Source organism: Vigna radiata, chromosome 5 (assembly GCF_000741045.1).
Source record: "Vigna radiata var. radiata cultivar VC1973A chromosome 5, Vradiata_ver6, whole genome shotgun sequence".
NCBI classification, from domain to species: Eukaryota; Viridiplantae; Streptophyta; class Magnoliopsida; order Fabales; family Fabaceae; genus Vigna; species Vigna radiata.
In genome coordinates this window covers 1,139,837-1,158,285 of record NC_028355.1, presented here as the reverse complement: position 1 = coordinate 1,158,285, position 18,449 = coordinate 1,139,837, and the positions used below count along the sequence as shown (strand labels likewise).

General features: G+C 33.8%; 5 protein-coding genes across 6 annotated transcripts; 3 read left to right on the top strand and 2 right to left on the bottom strand.

The window, feature by feature from the left end:
• Positions 1-1,207: 1,207 nt before the first annotated feature.
• LOC106762585 (flowering-promoting factor 1) lies at positions 1,208-1,783 on the top strand. Its single transcript, XM_014646580.2, has one exon. The coding sequence runs from the start codon at positions 1,290-1,292 to the stop codon at positions 1,611-1,613; it is 324 nt and encodes a 107-aa protein (XP_014502066.1). The 5' UTR covers positions 1,208-1,289; the 3' UTR covers positions 1,614-1,783.
• Positions 1,784-2,032: 249 nt separating this feature from the next.
• LOC106762584 (vesicle-associated membrane protein 724) lies at positions 2,033-3,945 on the bottom strand. Its single transcript, XM_014646579.2, has 5 exons — positions 3,541-3,945; positions 2,745-2,886; positions 2,520-2,640; positions 2,332-2,394; positions 2,033-2,248 (listed from the first exon to the last, which is right to left on the bottom strand). Exons 1-5 carry the CDS (start codon positions 3,803-3,805, stop codon positions 2,099-2,101), a joined length of 741 nt encoding a protein of 246 aa, XP_014502065.1. The 5' UTR covers positions 3,806-3,945; the 3' UTR covers positions 2,033-2,098.
• A 687-nt stretch (positions 3,946-4,632) lies between these two features.
• On the top strand, positions 4,633-8,819 carry LOC106759953. Its single transcript, XM_014643356.2, has 7 exons — positions 4,633-4,901; positions 4,989-5,027; positions 5,110-5,163; positions 5,297-5,350; positions 8,240-8,293; positions 8,368-8,439; positions 8,557-8,819. The coding sequence occupies exons 1-7, from the start codon at positions 4,866-4,868 to the stop codon at positions 8,671-8,673; spliced, it is 426 nt and encodes a 141-aa protein (XP_014498842.1). The 5' UTR covers positions 4,633-4,865; the 3' UTR covers positions 8,674-8,819.
• Positions 8,820-10,072: 1,253 nt separating this feature from the next.
• LOC106761779 (heavy metal-associated isoprenylated plant protein 35-like) lies at positions 10,073-12,314 on the top strand. Its single transcript, XM_014645347.2, has 3 exons — positions 10,073-11,077; positions 11,225-11,300; positions 11,653-12,314. The coding sequence occupies exons 1-3, from the start codon at positions 10,925-10,927 to the stop codon at positions 12,312-12,314; spliced, it is 891 nt and encodes a 296-aa protein (XP_014500833.2). The 5' UTR covers positions 10,073-10,924.
• Positions 12,315-13,810: 1,496 nt separating this feature from the next.
• On the bottom strand, positions 13,811-17,612 carry LOC106761537 (probable protein phosphatase 2C 40). 2 transcript variants are annotated; one of them, XM_014645096.2, is made up of 5 exons: positions 17,273-17,612; positions 16,388-16,481; positions 14,733-15,939; positions 14,230-14,494; positions 13,811-14,136 (listed from the first exon to the last, which is right to left on the bottom strand). In XM_014645096.2, exons 3-5 carry the CDS (start codon positions 15,912-15,914, stop codon positions 14,009-14,011), a joined length of 1,575 nt encoding a protein of 524 aa, XP_014500582.1. In that variant the 5' UTR covers positions 15,915-15,939; positions 16,388-16,481; positions 17,273-17,612; the 3' UTR covers positions 13,811-14,008. The 2 variants fall into 2 exon arrangements, with proteins under 2 accessions (XP_014500582.1, XP_014500581.1); XM_014645095.2 differs by lacking the exon at positions 16,388-16,481.
• Between the last annotated feature and the right edge of the window lie 837 nt (positions 17,613-18,449).

Genomic DNA, 18,449 nt, shown 5'->3' with positions numbered 1-18,449 from the left:
CGTCAGCCGCGAGCCTCTATGGCCACCACCATTAGAATCGCAAATCACCATCATCGCGAGTCCTCCATTGACATCGCCAAACCCTAGCGTCGCCACCATCCTCACCACAAGTCCTTAGCGAGCCGCCTCCGCCATTAACACACCAGCACCTCTCCATGAGCTACTCGCACCAGGTTGCACCACGAGAATCCATCGCACACCATCTGTTCCTAGTGTATCTTAATGTACTTTAATTTTCCTGGTACACCCTCTATTTAAATGGATGTCAACATCAGTTTGTCCTTCAACGGTGCACGAATGTTGACATCCGTTTAAAAATCCAACACTTATTCATATCTATTTAAGAATCTAACACTTATTTATATCCGTTTAAATATTACTAAAAATTAAAATAAAAATTGAGAGATGGAGGAAGTAGTGTGTGACGGTGGAGAGAATAAATCTCTCGACCAAGTTTTTGAGTCCCAATGTTTGTAAAACTTAACAGTAATCGCTTCCTGCACCCTATCATTTTATTTAATTATATTTTTGCCCTGGAAGTTTTATTAGAAGCATTTGGGAAGGTGGTTGGTCCGGCCGGATAATGGATTCCAGAACGAAGGTACGTGGCCGACCAAAAAATCCATTCCGAAAAGGGGAAAATGTTTTCCAAAAAGAGATTCTGGCAATTCGTTATTTGGAAAATGAATTTTGGAATTCAGTTTTGAAAAAAAGATTGTTAAAAAAAATTTCCAAAAAAATAATTCTGAAAAAAAAAATCCAAAAATATAATTTTCTTTTTCGGATGATGTTTTTCGAAAGTATCTCTTAAATAAGTGTAAAAACGAAAATTAAATAAATTGATAGGGTGGAGGAAGCAACACAGTGCACAACCACATAAGCTAAAGTTTGAGACTCTCCAAAGCAGGCTCAAGTATCAAAAGGCTTAAAATTATCTCTAAATAAATAAGCATTTATTATAATCATTAATTAGTCTCTACTAGTTTACAGATCAATAATTGCTAGTTTATGGAATAGAATCCCACTTAGTTAATTTAATAATTAATTGTTACTATATTAAATATTTTCTAGTGTTCCCTTAAGAAAACTTTTTCAAAAGAGCATATCGTTGGTGGAGTCTAGGGTGGATGAGCATCCCTTTCTTCTCTTCTTTACAATATAAAACAAAAAACAAATTTCCCTTGCCCATTGCTTCATCATATATATCCACACACTCATCTTGCATTGCACACTACATCGGAAACATAAAAAAGAAGACAGAGATTTGTTTGTTGTTGTCGAGTTTAAGAATGTCTGGGGTTTGGGTTTTCAAGAACGGTGTGGTGAGGCTAATGGAGAACCCTGAGTCTGAAATATTGGAGAAGAAGGTGAAAGGGAAGGTGCTGGTCGACATGGCAAGCGGTGAACCCATTACTTCCTACACAGTGCTCGAGAGAAAGCTGAAGGCATTGGGGTGGGAGCGTTACTACGATGACCCTAACCTTCTTCAGTTCCACAAAACCTCCTCCATAGACCTAATCTCACTCCCAAAGGATTTCACCAACTTCACCAACATTCACATGTACGACATAGTCATCAAGAACAGGAACTACTTCCAAGTTACAGACATGTAACACTGCTGTCTGTTTTATATCTGCTTCAAGTTTGTTTGTTTTCTGTGTGATCCATCAGAGTTTACTCAACTCTTTGATGTTTAGACTTCATTTCTACAAGGAATAAGTTGTTCAGAGTTTAAACTTTGAACTTGGTGTGTTAAAAATAAATAAATTTTAGCTTTTCTTAAGTTCATTTTCAACTTAGTTATATACTTTTTTATATAATTTTTTCATTTTTTAAAATTATTTACAATCTTAGTAATTTAGTGTACGTAAAAGGTTAAAAGAAAACATAAATGTTTATGTTATTCGTTAAGAATTGAATTTTAAATCATTTTAATTCTACAAAATTAACTTATAATTATAGATAAGAAAATAAGATGATAAGATTAGAAATATTTAAGTATCTATTGATATGGTAATTATAAACTAAAAACTTAAAATCTAATTCTACTTTTTATTGACAATCTCAAAAAATCCTATCTGGAAACCTTCAACCAGTGCTAGTTTGTACAGTCAAATCCACCACAAATAGAAAGCCAGATAACCAATACCAAAAACAACAAAATTCCCAGAACAACTAGTTTAATTTTCATGTTCTGATACCACATCTTTCGATGGACTTGTGCTCCTTGCTTTCTGAAATCTTGAGCCTGAAAATTAGAAATTCCTCAGCCTTGAAATCATGAGTTAAAGAAGATGAAAAAATAATCTAATCTTAGTCTGCTTCACTCACCTGTGAACGCAATGTCTCTGTCTTATCTGCAAGAATAGTTAGATTTTCTCCTCTATCAATTGCCTAAAAACACATAATGAAGTATTATACACACAGGGTAATGGTGAACTTTTCTGGACACTACTCAAAAGTTGCAATAAAGCAGTCTGCAAATATATAGCAAACCTTACTCCTGAACTATACAGTACCTTGTCTATGTTTTCTAACATAATACTCTTGACTTCTGAAACTTGAGCCTTCACTTTTATTAGCTTTTCAATCTCTTCAGCATGATCGATGATATACTTCATGTGCCCTTTCATAACTGGTCTGCAAATGTGCATCCATATTATTTAGCTTTCAATACAAATTGTCTGTCTAAGCATTAAGATATTCGAAACATCATCAGATCTTTATAACAGAAGTTACTGTACCCAAACTCCTTGTTCAGACTCTTAGCAATAGCTGTATCTGCTTTTCCACCACCATATCTTTTCTTAAAGTCTGCTTTCACACGTTCAAGGAAAGCAATAGAGATCTGCTTCCCAACAGATTCCTTAGCAACAACACAGTATGCTGCAATTTACAGAAAGCCCAAATGTAAAGCTCTAAAATACTCATTGCACTACAACACAGTTTTAAATCTCAGAAATTGGACCAACCACAAGATTTCAAACAAACACACTCACAAGCATCAATCTAGAGGTTGCATCATTGGTTATCTATACAAAAAAAATTAGGCATTGTTGGAATTGAAACTTGCAAAGTCTTCAGTCGCGCAAAGGCCAAATTGAAGGAACATCACACACAACTGTGCATTCACAAGATTAGGCTTTCTCTGAACACTTTCTGTCGCATCACTACGTACCTCTAAAGGGTACTCACAATGATCGAACATTCCATCAAACACTTGAAGCATATTAACCCAGATTCTGCTTCTCACCGTTCATAAGTTGACTCCATTTCAGCAATCAAAGGAAAAATTCGTAAAATTTAAGAAGAACCCATGAAAAAACAAACAAAACCCACCAAGAAAACTAAGTCAAAAGAGAAATTAAACCGAAAAAGAGAAACATTTATGCTCACTCAACCTCCCTATAGCGACATTCATCTCAAGACTAGATCCAGCATATAAAAACTAGCGATTCAAAATCCACTTTCATCTTTGGTCCACAAAAAGCATGTCATTTGATAGAAACACAGGATCAAGCGATTGGGAGGGGACATTACCATAACCATCCTCAACCAGAAAATTGAAGGTGTGGTGGTCACAGTTGTAAGTGAACTTGTTGTTGGAAGAGGGAAGCTTGTGAAGACACTGAGCTGCAATGGCAGGGAAGTTTCCGGTGAACTCCGTGTACTCAGCCAACACCATCGTCCCACGAGCCACGAAACTATATATAAACGATTCCTGACTCATTGCTCCGCAGCTGAGTCCAGTAGGAAACTCACAGAAACACAACACAGAGCTTCCTCTGCTTCTTCCACTCTGCATCTACCGGTTGCAATTTCAAGGCCACATTTCCATAATTCTCTTTTCTTCTTTTTACTTTTCCATCAAGAAAGAATTTCCCTTTTCTCTTCATAAATCAAGGAATCACAACTTCAATAATAAGGTTTTGTTTTTCTTTTCTGAAAGCAACCTTTTGTTTTTCAAGTAAGCAACTGTAACAAATACTTTTGTTACTGACGAAGTTAATTCTAATAACACAAAAAGACAATTTAGTCTAACATAAATACAAACAAATCTATTAGTATCTTACATCGAGTAACGTTGTTCCATTCATAATCATCAATGAAAACGAAGCCTTTGTCTTTGTCGATTTATTATGTTAAGCTGTAATGATAGAATTGAATTGGAGTTTTTACTGGTTGACAGAGTATCAAAGAGATCAAATACACGATCATTTTTCTCTTTCGGTGCAGTTTTAGTTTAATGTTAATTGAGTTTAATATATAAATAAATTTAATTAAAGTGAGTAGAAATTATGATTATTAAAATGTTATGAATTGTATGATTATGATGATGTTAGATTACCTTTTTTTTGCTTGATGTTGTTGGGTAACAGATGCGCACAAACTTCCCTAATCATTACTTTATCGCATGCTTGTATTTATATAATTATTAATATGGAACAAAAAGATAATTTCAATTTTTTATCACCAATTTCTTTTTTAATTTATATGTATATAAAAAAACTTAAAATTTAATTAAAGCAAACAACGATAAATAAAAAACTATATAAAATAAAATATAAAAATAGTAAAAAATGTGTTGGGTAAAATAAAGATGGAGCAATAAATAAGAGGGTTTGCAAGTTGGTTGTGTATTTCCAAATCCCGCCCAATTGGATATCTTTATCCTTGGTTTTTCAAAATTTGTGATCGTTTGTTGTCTGTTGGTGACTTTAACGTTGGTGTTTCTTTCTAGAGTCTTGTTCGGAACACTCACCAAACCACGCTCCTCTTCAAATTCATATATACCCAGACAAACCCTAGAACGACAAACAACACAAAACAAATCCTCTTCTCCCAAATCTTCCATCCCATTCTCAATGGCCAACTCAGATTCCTCTCTTCCTCTCTCCACCGTCTGTTTTCTTCTCTTTCATCATTTTTCCAATTCAGCCTTTTATTGCAATTCTCAAAATCCCTTCTAATTTTCTTTTCCTTTTCAGAAGAAGGAGAACGTCACTCCCGTTACGTCTAAAATCGCGGTATTTTTTTTTTTTTACATTTTCTTTTTATTTGTAAAATGGAACTCCCAACCACGTCTAAACCTTCTTTGTATTGTTCCAGGAACTTAATGAATCGAGATCGGAGCTTCTCGGAAGAATACAGAGTTTGAAACAGGTTTTTTTTTTTCTTAGTTGTGCATTGTTTGTTAGCTATGAAGATTATAGTTCACTATTATACCTGCTGGTTTGCTGCTGCTGCTGATTTTTATTTTATTTTTTTTAATTTGTTTCTTTGGATCTATTTGTAGGATTTGCAAAGTTGGAGGTTTAAATTGGATACACAAGTCAAGGTCTATCGCGATGTAAGTGATGATGATTGATCCATGTTTGCGAAATACTGCATTTTTGCTTTATAGTGTCGTCTGAAAAAGATCTTGTGCTTCATTCCGTTGGAGTTCTTTGCGTGTTTGGGTGTATTCTTGTTTAGTTTGTTTTTCTTGAAATAGAAGAAATTAAATGATTGTGGCATAGAAAATCTTGGGCTTAATTTATTATACATTAAAGTGATGATAGATTATCACCAACTTAACGTTTAACTGTTTTTTCTTTAATTTTTAAATGTTATGTAAACTTCCTAACTTTTTTCTCTTTCTAAACATATTTTGCCGACCTGAAATTCAGACATAGTTTTGAACTGCAGTTTCGTCTTGATCTTTGACGTTGTGCTAAATTGCTGTTGCAATATGGCAGTGGTGACAAAACACACCTTTACATTGCAGTCCCCATTGCGATTGCAACCCACAATTTAAACTATGATTTCGTGTAGTTTTGAAGATGGCATTTTGGGACCAAATTGTATCATACTGGATGAGGATGACTACATATCGCACCACAACATTCAACTCAGTTATAAACCAAAGCTTTCAAGAATATATTTATCAGGATTCAGGAGGTCTTCCTTGACAAATTCCTCCGAAGTTCTTCTTGGTTTCCCTATTCTTGTTTTTTAACTGGATTAAAATTCATGCAATCCACTCTGTCTAGCGGTGCCAAAACCTACTCTTTTCACCTGCGTGTCCCTTGTGGTCTTTTTGTACGTGTCCAAATTATCATATCTAATGTTCTGTCATCCTTTTCTCAATCATTAATATCCCAACCTTACTGATTTTCTTTTTCTGTATGTTTATAATCAATGTGTATCGTCCTTTCTCTGTAGTGACACATTCTTCTTTAACAATCACATTTTTTCCACTCCCACCTTTCTCTCATGCTGTTCATTTTAAGTCTAGCATTCCCTATCATATAGGGTATGTTTGGGCAAACTTTTTCCTAAACATTTTTATGAAAGAAAATAAAAATAAAATGAGTTTTTTCTGTAAGTTACAATTAGTTGATTAACTAACCTGATTTGCGAAAGTTCTTTTGTGTAGCTTTGTCTAAATTCTTATTTTTAACTTGTGCATAAACTAATTGTATTTTAGAGAAAATCGTTTGTTTTTTTTTCCTTTTTATTTTTCTCTGCTAAAAGTGTTCATGAATAAATATGTCCAAACAGACCCATAGTACAGCAACACGGTAATCCTTTATTATCCTTATCTTAACACTGAAGTTTGCATTTTGATTTCTGTGAATGCTAGAAATGCTAAGATCACCGTGGTGAACCACTGCTTTCCACAAGTTTAAGGGGTTCTGGAGTTGGTATGGTGCTCCCTTGAGTGTCATTGAAAAACAGTGATATTCAGATAATCCCCGTGTCTGTACATCTAGTCGTTCACCGTTTCATGCATCATGTGCATGTCCTTGATAAATAAACACATTGGTAGAAGTAATTTTTGGTACTGTTGGTAGTGGGATCGAATAAGTTAGTTAATAAACTCCTATAATACTATCAACTGTTTTTTAAACAATTTGCAGCAGAAATTGACATTTACTCCAAAAATTGCTATCCTAGAATGAAATCCAAAGTAAAGGAGGTAGTAGGCAGCAGAGGTAAAAGAATGTGTTTGGTTTATCGTAACCAGTCTATCCCACTCTCGGTTGTATGGGCCATATAAGGTTATACAAGGTAATAAGTTCACCTTAAAATGTTTGCACTGATAATTTTCTTGATGCTAGACAGGATTTTTTATCCTGTCTCCAGTTCAACGTTATAGAGCACCTAACAATGACTAAAGATATAAAATATACTCACACAAGGAAATTTTGCTTAGACATTTATTTTTTTGCTTTGGATCTGGAACTCTCTTTTTTGGTTTTGTAAAACCTGAGGTCTTTTTCTGATTTGTTGATGCCCATGCTTAAATTTATTGGATAGTTTCTTTTTTTGGTTAAAATATGTTTTGTTCCATATATATGAACATGACCCTTGTTTTCATTTTTCTCTCTGAGAAAGGTATTCCGCTAGTCTTTATTTGCACAATGATTTTTGTATTTTTCAAGTCCGTCCTGACTCTTATAAAATGAAGACATCAAATTGCAAATGAGCATGACCTGTGTCCAAATTTTTAGATTATATCAAAGTTAATCTTAGTTTTTTTATTGGATCACTTGTATCTGTCTACGTTCTATATGTTTAACTCTATTCCTAGGTGTGAAGGACGGTGTATTGAGTCACCTATGTTTGTTTGTGCTCTAAATGTCCAATATCCACTAGAGAAAATGTAGTCTTCACAGGACGTGGAAAGCCCTTATCTTTGACATTGATTCTATGAGGTTGGATTAGTTTCTTAGCGCAAATTCCAAGAACATGTATGAAGACTAAAGATATTATATTCAGTCCTTAAAAGTAATTTACTATATTTCATAGTAGTTTCACCACTATTTCTTGGTTTTTGGTTGACAGGCAATAAGAACTTTGTGTAACTAGTACATTTTTTTTTTCTGTTGGATGAAGTTCATAGTGTGTAATAAATTTATATGCTATGTAGGACCTAAAATATATTTGTTTCTTCTCTAAGTGTAGTAAGTTGGTGAAAAATCCATTTATTGGATGCGCGTATACACTTAACCTTCAGAGTAGCACAACCAACAAGAAATCTGATATTTTATTATGCTGGTAGATATGCATTTACACGTCATTTATTTTCTCTGACTACTTTCGTAAATGAAAGGATTTTTTATGGTCCATGGTTGTGTTATATTGAACTCTCTTTTTATTATTGCTGGTTTGGATGTTACTTCAGCTTCACTCTATATGCATGTGGTGAATTTTCTGGTTTGCAACTTCTAATGGCTTTTCATTTTTCATGCAGGAGCTGTCAGAACTTAAGAAAACACTTAATGTTGAAGTGGACCAACTTCGGCTGGTAAGTTTGCTTTTAAATTTTTTCTGTCAAATAAGTTTTGTTGAGTGAAACTTTGTTTATGAAATCAAAATCAGGAATTTCAAGATTTGAGGGCTACCCTTCAGCAGCAACAAGAGGATGTTACTGCTAGCTTGAGAAACTTGGGGGTAAGTCTTGGAGGAATCATTTGACTCGACAACTTATGGGTCTTTTGTTGAAAAGTTCTTCCCAGATTACGTTGTATTTCTTTTATTAAATGCACCATCATCAATGAATGATTGCAGCTTCAGGATGCCTCAGACATCAAGCACGCTCCGGCACAGGAGACAAAGATTGAAGTTGACAAAGAAGAACATGAAGTGGTAGCAGAAGATAATAACATTAAAGTAGCTGAAAATTAATCTGCCTTTAATTTGGAGTATTAGTGTTACACCCTGGATAAGCAGAATGACTCTGCAGTATGTTAGATATTTGATGTGTTTCATTACTACTATTGGGTGTAATACAGAACTTAAATCAATGGTAAATTTCCCGTTGCCCCTCCTAATCTATTTTACTTGTACAAATTGCGGTTTTCAAGACATGGTAGTTTTTGTCATAACTTAACCAATATAAGTCGATTGATTTTAATAACTTGAGTGCCCAAGGAAAGTATGGTTAAATCATTATTGTTTTATATATTATAAATAAATCATCATTGTTTATGAAAATATCAAATATTTGTTGTCAATACAAAAAACGCTAAAGGTTATACTTTTTTTTATGGTATTTTTTTTTTAAGATGGCAGTTAAAAAAATGATTAACTATGTTTTCTTAAAATTCATCTGTGTTTTTAATTTAATTATATTAAATTTTTTAATTTATTTATTTTTAAAATTTGAAGATAAAAATGTTTTTAAATTTTGAAAATGAATAAATTTTAATTTCACATAAAAAAAAAATTAAAAGGTTTAGAAGGTCTCAACTTCTTGATAGGCGATTTATTGAGTTTACCTACCATATTACTATTATAAGGCCTTAACAAGCTTACCTCATGCTTTGGAAAAGTGCAGTTTTGGATGGGCAGTGAACTATTGCTTTTGTCTAGTCCTAGTCATCCTCCATTTTTCACCATGTTAAAACTGTGCTGTAATTGTATTACCTAACCAGACCTTTGCAGTAATATTTCAATCGTTCATGATGAAGTTTATAATTTGTATTTTACTGCCTTATTTCTAACGCAATACTATATTAATGTTTCAAAACATAAAGTCACTCACAGAACTATTACTGTATTTCTATTCAACAATTTAAGGTATTCAGATATCTTGCTGAACAGTTGGAAAAACTTTAACGCAAAAATATTTACCAAAACAGCAACATTTACCACAAATATCTCTGTTTAGTTTTGATAGATAACTATAGTGAGAGTTGTTGTTTCCATATGGCAAATCAATATCAGCTAGTGTGTCAAGTCTTACCTGAATCATGTGCATTGCTTGAGTGTTGGGTTTCAATGTCATTCTAAGGTGAAAATACATGACATGCTGATTTTCCTCGTGTGAAGATTTTGATGTGGCATGTAGACACTGGAGATGAAAGTACACTGTAACCAATGTTCAAGGGGTTATGTTAAATTTCCTCATCTTGCAGTGCCTTAGATTGGACATTTTCCACCTACAATTTTGCTGCAGTCACTTCCTTCATAACACACAAGTCATATTGCTTTCTTTGCCAGTAAATTGGGTGAAATGAATTGATTTTTGTTCAAACTATTACTAATGAATGTCACCTTTTTTCTTCTTAACTGTTAAGCAGCACACATATTCTTCACTTTTTCTTTATCTTAACTTTTGGTTCAAATTATTTATTGGTTCTGCGTTGCCTCCTACAATAGAGGAATCCCCCAAATGTCAAACTATGAAATATTAAAATAGTTTAGTGACACCAAGAAATACATTGTGATTTTTATGTTCATAAAAGATGAGTATTTTGTTTATAACTTCTTTTTTTCTCTATAAAAAACATAAGAAAATGGGTTATAGAAAACACTGAGGACCTTGAATTTTGCTCCATGCATTTCTGAAGATAACTCAGTCCTAATCCAACTTGGGCCAATAGCTAAAGAACAATCTAAACTGTAAACTATAAAATCTAAAAGATGGTTACTACTATTCATAAAAAGATATGATAGAAATGCCAATTGATTTATGAAGTTAACAAAGTTGCAAAAAAGAATCTTATCTATAAGCATAACAAATAGCTTCCTCCTACAGACAACAAACTAATACCATGGAGATGAAACAAAAGCCTGGTACATTTATAAGAGACAATAAAACAAACATTGCAAGCCTAGAAAAAGAAACAGTGGATACAATAATCGCAGTACACGAGTGCCTATAAAAATAAAGTAAGGATCACTATTTTTCATAGTATCCTACTCTTGTTTTAAAATTGACCACTACCACATCAACAAGAAGATATTAAAAAACAAGGAAGGTTGTAGTAGAATCATGCTCTATTGCAAAATAATGCAGTAGGAGGAGCAGTGTGCCCTTCTGTCATTGTCACATTATACTTTGATAGCCATTCATCTTTGCCTGCACACTTTGCTCCCCAACAGAGTGCACACCTCCAAGTACATTCTTGGCATTTTCCCTTCTTTCTTTTTCATGCCCCACATTCATTTCTCTTTCTCTTCTTCCAACTCTTCAATCCTTTCAATCCTTCAATCCTTCAATTCAAGTTTCAACCACTACTTCCACTTCCCTCTCTCAATGGATGCAAAACCTCCTCAACTTGCTGCACAACCTTTAAACTATCAGGTACTACTACTGCTACTACCTACCACCTTACCTTAAAGACTCACCACAGTAATTGATGCATGTGTAATCTCACTTTCTTCCTCTTCAAATTTTCCCTCTTTAATCTACTAAAACTAATTATTTAACTCTCTTTGCTTCTTCTCCTAGACATGGTTCTTGAAAGTTTCAATCCACTGTGAAGGTTGCAGGAGGAAAGTAAAGAAAGTTCTGAAGAGCATTGATGGTACTATATCATATTTCTTTGAACAAAAAGTATGATAGCAGAATTTTACACCAGAAAACTCATGAAAGTAGTCGTACTCCACAATTATATGCTAGAAAAATATAACACAAATCCAGCTTCAAATTTAATTTTTTCAACTATTTTTTCGTACACTTTTTCTTACTCTACAGAGAGCATTCTTCTTTTCCCATGCAGGAGTATTACACTGTTGTAATTACTCCCACATAACATTCTGAACCAGGAAAGAAGAAAATTTTACAGATCCCACATTGTCTAACGAAAGGGACAAAACAGTGCCTAACAAATACGTTAGATTCATTTTGAATTCTAAAGAGAAGGTTCCCCTTTGTAGGTGTTTTCACTGCAACAATAGACCCACAGCAGAACAAAGTAACAGTCACTGGAAGTGTGGCTGTGGAGACCCTTCTCAGGAAGCTCGTCAGAGCCGGAAAACAAGCCGAGATTTGGCCGGAGAATGACGGAAAAATCTCCGGAAATGGGCGGCAGCAGCAGAAGAAGAAGAAAAATGAAGCAAGAGAACCACAGAGCGGAACTGAAAATGCTTCTGCCAAGTGTAACAGTGAGAAGAAAAGCAGCAGCATTGACTCGCCGGGAAAGTCGCCCTCCGTTTACCGGACGCCGTCGGAGGGTGGTCGGAGCGAAGGTGGTGCCGGCTCTGCTAAGAAGAAGAAGAAGAAATTGCACAGTGGTGGTGGGAATGGAAACAGTGGTTTGAGTTCAGTGGAAGCAGCTACTGGTGCACCTGCACACACCGGATTGCAGTTTCAAGATCTTGTGGGCCCAGTGAATGTGAACCCCACACGTCAGTATTCGCTTTTATATCCAGAAAGTGGTGTTGCAGCTTATAACAGATTGTATCCTTCTTACTACGTTCCATCTTCACCCTACACGTGGGCTGGTCTAGACCAAGATTACCATCACTTTCAATCACCACCGTTGGTTTCCTTTGAGATCTTCAGTGATGAAAATGTTAATGGGTGTTCTGTTATGTGAGACTTGATAATAAAGAGAGCGTTGTACTATGGATATTATTATTATTATTATTTTGTTTCCAAGATAGTTTGCAATCCTACTGTAGTTGCAAAGTTTAACACTTTCTTTAGTAAGAAAATAAGAAGAAAAAGATTGTAATTTTTTTCCTTTGTTACTCTTTTTAATGCACGTTATTTATTTGTTGAAATGCATGGAGATCCATTAATTTAGAAATGAGATATTATGATATATGTTAAGTATCCAATTTTAGGAGAAGAAAATTTTCTAAGTAACAACAAAAAGTGCATATTCCCTTCAAACTTTGTCTGCAAAAGTTGTCCTATTTCAACAAAATTAAAGAAGTGTATGGATTACATAAATGTAACAGATTAAAGGTTGATATTTTCTCTTAATGATTTAGGAGGTTGTGCATTTTGATTACACAAAAGAGAATAGAAAAACTGAAAAAGAATGGTGGGGGACTCTAATGTCAGGTGGGTAGAATTTGGAAACTGGTTCAAGTTGTGCAACTTGGACCACAAAAAGTTATGTAGTTTGATTTCAGAATATACCTTTGATATGTGTGTGACAAAAGTAATACAATTATATACAGTATTATATATTAGATCAAAATTTGGATACTGAAATGTGTATTATATGAAGATGATAAGTTCCATTTACTATACACCTAGGAAGACTATTGTTGGTGGTTTTGGGGACATTTAGGTGTTGGAGAACTTTATTTGTGGAGCAAAAGTTGAAATTCACTGAAAATACTTTTTTGTCTGCCCTAAATTAACATATCAGTGAGAAGGGCATTAATGTAGGCATCTCTCATTACTTTTTAAACTTCCAACTTTATCATCTTTTACACAAAATATTATTCAGAGAATAGGATAACTTTTTTCCAAAGATTTATGGTCTAATGATAGCTCTATAATATAGAGATGTTTGACTACAATTTTCTGTCATCTTGCATTTTGTTAAGGACTGACATTTCAAGTTTTACTTACCTCTAGTCAAGCTAGATTAATCTAAAGTTAAACTTTGAAATACTAACTTCAGAAACAAAAATAGTTTCTATAAAAAATTTGAATTTTGAAGTTGAGTAACATGATAAGAATGTTACAATTTTTCATCAAAGATTAATGTAAGTCTTTTGTTTCTTTCCACTTTGACATCACCAAATCATATTACTCAGTATGCACATTCAAAATATTTCATCACTTTCTATCTGTAAGTACAAAAAGAATAGCTGTGAGGAAACCAAGATACTGCAGATTTTCTGCCTGGGAAGGTCCCGAAAGGCAAAAAAGTGAAGCACTTTCGTTTTTATGCATGCTTAAATTTATATTCTTTTACTTCTTTTCATATATTCAAGCATGCATGTTTCTCGATTCAAATATAAAGCAAACCAACTAATAAGAAAAGTATATGAAGTAACAATCTTACCCTGGTCAAAATATAAAGCAGTTATCTACATTTTTTTTTTCCAATAAAAAAGCTAATTTTCATTGATATTATTATATACAGGGAAACCATTTCAAAAATTCTTGTGAATAGGAAAACTACAGAAAGATTTTGGATACCAAGCCAATGATTCTAAGTTCTAAAGGTCTAATGTACACTTTGAACATTAAAACTTCCTAAAAAATACCACTTAACCAATATGGTCATATTGAGAGCTTCAAATGTAATTTTTCTTTGGTCAGTCTCTAGGTGCAAATTGATGCTTTTGAAGTCCGTTGATTCATGCCAAGGATGATCACCATTACCGTCACATCATCATGGTACTTCCTCCTCCTCCCGTCGGGAACATTCATCAACTCCTCCATGCTGAAGCCTGCAAGAGCGTCACTTAGTAACTAATCGTAAAATAACATAAACTCGTTCATGCAAAAAAAATCAAAGTTAGCATGAGATCTTGAAAAATGACCTGCCGAATCAGCTGCTCTTGCAACTAATTGCTCAATAAGAAATTTTGCTGGATCACCAAAAGGGTTTCTCAATATATAAGACTCTACAAGCTCTACTGCTTCATCATTACTGAAGAAGTCAAATAATCCATCACTCGCAACTATAACAAATTGGTCAGAATCTGAGATTTTGTGCACATTCAACGATGGATCAGTTGAAATATATGGTGGGCTTGTGAGATTATGAACTCGAAGGATTCCCATTAATGCGTCATTCAGAATTTTCTGTAGGGAAGAAAAAAAAGGAAAATCATATCCTTTTGAAATAATTGGTGTTCATAAACTAGCAAACTCGATAAATGTAATGAACTTCCATTCACTCATCATTTGTGGCTAGGATATCAGTACAGGGTTATTACATCTTTATAATATCTTATTGTGTGCAATTTCTTTTACAAAAGAAAATCACAACTCAAAATCTTTTGGAACCTTATTGTCTAAAATATAAAAGAAAAATGCAAACCTTTTTCAAGTACCCTGCTCCTAAAGCTCGAGTAACCTTCAGTTTTCCCTTCACTTTCCCTGCTACTATGGCTTTAGGATCATCAGGATGATCAGCAAGAACTCGAGCTCTTTCGGCTTCATTGTCAACGGTATGAGAATCTGTGAGCTGAATAGCCTTCAATCTCTCATTCCCATTCATTCTGTTATCTGTACAGCATGTTGCCAATACTGCTCTGCTGTCACCAAGATTAAGTGTATATAAATCATTGCCATGAAGAAGCACAAGCAAAACACAAGATCCAATAGAAACTAAATCTGGACGTTCCTCCATTTCCTGCTCAACCATGCATAAGAAATCATTCTCAACCTGACTAAGAACTTGCTGGAGACCATCAAGTACTTTACTATGAGAAAATGATTTAGGGGATGCTTCTGACTTGGAAGGTGGAGTAATGTTTGCAAAACAGTCAAGACCAGAATTGTTTCCCTTAAATTTTGAAGGAGATTGGTGCTCCTGAAGAATAAGACTATCATCCAAATTATATGGAAAGGATTCACCCACAGCCACATTGTCAGAAGCTTTCATGAAATCTGGTTCCAAATCACAACGTAACATATTAAAATAAGATACAATGGTGTCATAAAGGGTACCCGCCAAAAAGTCGGCTGCATCTCTCCCATTAAAGCCATCATAAATTGCACAGAAGAGCCACCCATTTTCTTCAGAACAAACTGCTTGAACTCTATCTTCACCAGCCGCTCCTCCAGCAACTTGAACATCCATGGCATTAAGAAAACCTTCAGTTCTCGAAGGAGCACTCATTGATTTTAATGAACATGAGTCATATTCAAGCATGTTAGTTGGAGTGGAAGGGCTGCAACTTAGATTTGAAAAACTACTATGGACAGAAGATGATAATATTTCCAACTTCGGAAAACTTGACGAAGAGGGTACTGTTCGAAACGATTTAGGAGAGTCCAAACTCGGAAGGATTTCTTCTCCTATTACGCCATTGCAGATATTTGTGTTGGCAAGTGTAGCATTTGCACTTAAGGCAGCACCGGATAAGCAAGAGAAACTGCTTGTTCTATTGATTTCTTTGCAAGGTATACCTCTATCACTATTGCATTGATAGCCAAAACTTATTTTAAGTTCACCTTCAGGGCTATGCATGCTTATCTCCTGGTCTAAGAAATCCATTCTCTACACTATCAATATTACATCACTGGCACAAAAGTAAACAGTATTAACAAACAACATGTATCAACTCAGAGCATGAAACATGAGAGCAGCTAAACTTGATCAATCAGACATGCATGGATAATGAAGACAGGTTTCATTCAAAACTAATAATGACAATCCATATAGGAATGTATAATCAAAGATTATGTGTGTTTAATCTGGTAGAGAAAGCCATTTGATTATATAGAAAACGTAAAACAGAAGATTTTCTAGATTGCAGAAACAGCCCTCAATTCATATACTTAATAATGCTACAATAACAGTTCTTTAAACAAACTTAAAAGCTGTACCACATACCGGAGTAGCAACCATTAGTTCAACAAAATAACATTATAACAAATAAACAAATAACATTCAGATAATATTAACCAATTTGAAGTAAATTCTTCAAGGATTGGAAATGAAGGATAAAAGTAAACATAATTATATACCTAAAATTTCATTGGCATTTGGCTGAAACCTTACAGTATCAGTGTTGGCTTCCTTTGTATGCTAATGAAACATATTTGTACGGGAAATGAAAATCTGAGCAAATGAGTGTAAACATTTTTAAGAGTTCATCGGGTATTTATGAGGAAGGTCCATAGCACCAAGACAAGGAAAACAACAACATAAACTAAATCCTGATGCCAGCACAAATAATTTACAGCAACACGAAAAGGAAAAGAAAAACAATAAAACAAAATTTAAGCTTTATCATGTACCATATCCAGTCCTTGAAGGCTACACTTATTCAACCTCAAAATATTTCTGACAAAATTTGCATATTATTAAATTTTACCATTTGGCTCCAACAAAAGATACCAAATATTTTTCACGTTAATGAATAAAGAAGAATTTCTCCATACCATGCCTTCTCATCAAGCCCCCAGAAACAAGGAAAAGAGGAAGAAAGATCAAGTTCACAGTACAAAAACAGGAAAATTTATTGAAACAATGAGCTTGTTTATTTCCAATCTTTCTCTCTCTCTATCGCTTTCTCTCTCACACACACAGTGAAGCTTCAATGACAGTGGCAGACAGTAATGATAATACTCAACGTAAGAGTGTAATTGGCAAAAATAAACACTAAGAAAAAGGGCGCATTCTTGCACGAGTTCACATTCAGTTATGCTCGCGCGTATTTTGAACGTGAGGAAAGATCAAAATCAAAACTTCCCCCTAGAATTCCATTTGGGCATTCTTCATTTGATTTGCTTTGCAAAACAAACAAACCCCAGAAGAGAGAAAAACACGTAGAACAAAAAATCCGCACGAGACACGTCAAACGAAATAGAAAAACCAAAAAAAAAAAAGGAAAGGAAAAAGGCACTTACGAACAGAGAGTGAAGGAGCTGAGAATGCAGCTATGCAAACGAAGAGTGTTGGCGAAGAAGGAGAAAGAGAAAGAGAGATGGTGAAATAGGAGAGAAGAGAGAAAATGGTGAAGGAAGAATGAGTGTTGAAAGGAAAGGAAGAAAAGGAAGTGGTTGGAAATTCGGATGGTAGAGAAGGGAAGGGAAGATGAATGCTCTTTCATGGCTCACGTTTCGGTCTAGTCAAAGAAACCGGTTCCTTCTCTTTTTTCTTTCAATTTCCAAATTTTGCAATCAAATATGAAGAACCATATTATCATTTGGTATTGATATTATAATTTAATCATAAATTACTTTATATTATAAATTTATTAGTGTTTTGTATACTAACGAATAATGAATTTTCATGTGTTGGTAATATAACAACCATTTTTTAACTAATAATCTTTTACATTTTTTTAACAAGTAAATACAAATAACTTTGTATTCATCCTTTTTTTACTCCTGTCGTTCATTACAAGTAGTTTATTTATTGTTATAAACAAAGTAATAAACTATCTTATTGTCAGTTATATTTTATTCTTCTAAATTAATCTTGTTTACAACTTTTCTATTCATTTTCTTCCCTAAACAACCTGTATTTTTACTTTATTTATCATTCTTTCTTTCATTTTTACCCTCTCACTTTTTTACCATTGAACCAATTATCTAATATAGACTCTTGACTAAATTTATTGAATTGGAATTACGTAATAAGTTAACTAATTAAGTATAAAATAATGTTATGATGTCTTTTATCGGTAACTTAATATTATTTTTTAGTTATTATAATTTTGTTGATTTTGAAATCTTTTTATTAAAAAGTCAAAATAATGCATACAATGGTAGATTACATTATTTTAGTGATGCTTAGTAAACAAACGAGCTTAAATATATACATTCTACAGTGCTCACAGACGTGAAACTCAGAATGTGAATTTATATCTGTTTTGCCTTAGCTGTAATGATAGAAAACATGAAAAAAGGTGGAGGTTTCTCAATAAATGTAAAATTCATTTATATTAGTGTAAAAGCGTAATTTAATTATCAAAATTCTCAATCAAGGATCCGAGAAGAATACTTAACAGGCAACATTTTAAAAGCCTTCAACAAATAAACATTTAAAAATTGACTTGCCAAACATCTACGACAAATTACC

Excerpts from the sequence above, each read along its gene's own strand:
- LOC106762585 (XM_014646580.2), top strand. The coding sequence starts at position 1,290 with ATGTCTGGGGTTTGGGTTTTCAAGAACGGTGTGGTGAGGCTAATGGAG.
- LOC106761779 (XM_014645347.2), top strand. The coding sequence starts at position 10,925 with ATGCCCCACATTCATTTCTCTTTCTCTTCTTCCAACTCTTCAATCCTT. Across the intron at positions 11,078-11,224 it reads CACAACCTTTAAACTATCAG|ACATGGTTCTTGAAAGTTTC; the intron begins GTACTACTACTG and ends TTCTTCTCCTAG. Across the intron at positions 11,301-11,652 it reads AGTTCTGAAGAGCATTGATG|GTGTTTTCACTGCAACAATA; the intron begins GTACTATATCAT and ends TCCCCTTTGTAG.
- LOC106761537 (XM_014645096.2), bottom strand. The coding sequence starts at position 15,914 with ATGGATTTCTTAGACCAGGAGATAAGCATGCATAGCCCTGAAGGTGAA. Across the intron at positions 14,495-14,732 it reads GAGCAGGGTACTTGAAAAAG|AAAATTCTGAATGACGCATT; the intron begins GTTTGCATTTTT and ends TCTTCCCTACAG. Across the intron at positions 14,137-14,229 it reads AAGAGCAGCTGATTCGGCAG|GCTTCAGCATGGAGGAGTTG; the intron begins GTCATTTTTCAA and ends ACGCTCTTGCAG.
- LOC106759953 (XM_014643356.2), top strand. The coding sequence starts at position 4,866 with ATGGCCAACTCAGATTCCTCTCTTCCTCTCTCCACC. Across the intron at positions 4,902-4,988 it reads CCTCTCTTCCTCTCTCCACC|AAGAAGGAGAACGTCACTCC; the intron begins GTCTGTTTTCTT and ends TTTCCTTTTCAG. Across the intron at positions 5,028-5,109 it reads CCGTTACGTCTAAAATCGCG|GAACTTAATGAATCGAGATC; the intron begins GTATTTTTTTTT and ends GTATTGTTCCAG.
- LOC106762584 (XM_014646579.2), bottom strand. The coding sequence starts at position 3,805 with ATGCAGAGTGGAAGAAGCAGAGGAAGCTCTGTGTTGTGTTTCTGTGAG. Across the intron at positions 2,887-3,540 it reads TCTGGTTGAGGATGGTTATG|CATACTGTGTTGTTGCTAAG; the intron begins GTAATGTCCCCT and ends TGTAAATTGCAG. Across the intron at positions 2,249-2,331 it reads CAGAGACATTGCGTTCACAG|GCTCAAGATTTCAGAAAGCA; the intron begins GTGAGTGAAGCA and ends TCTAATTTTCAG.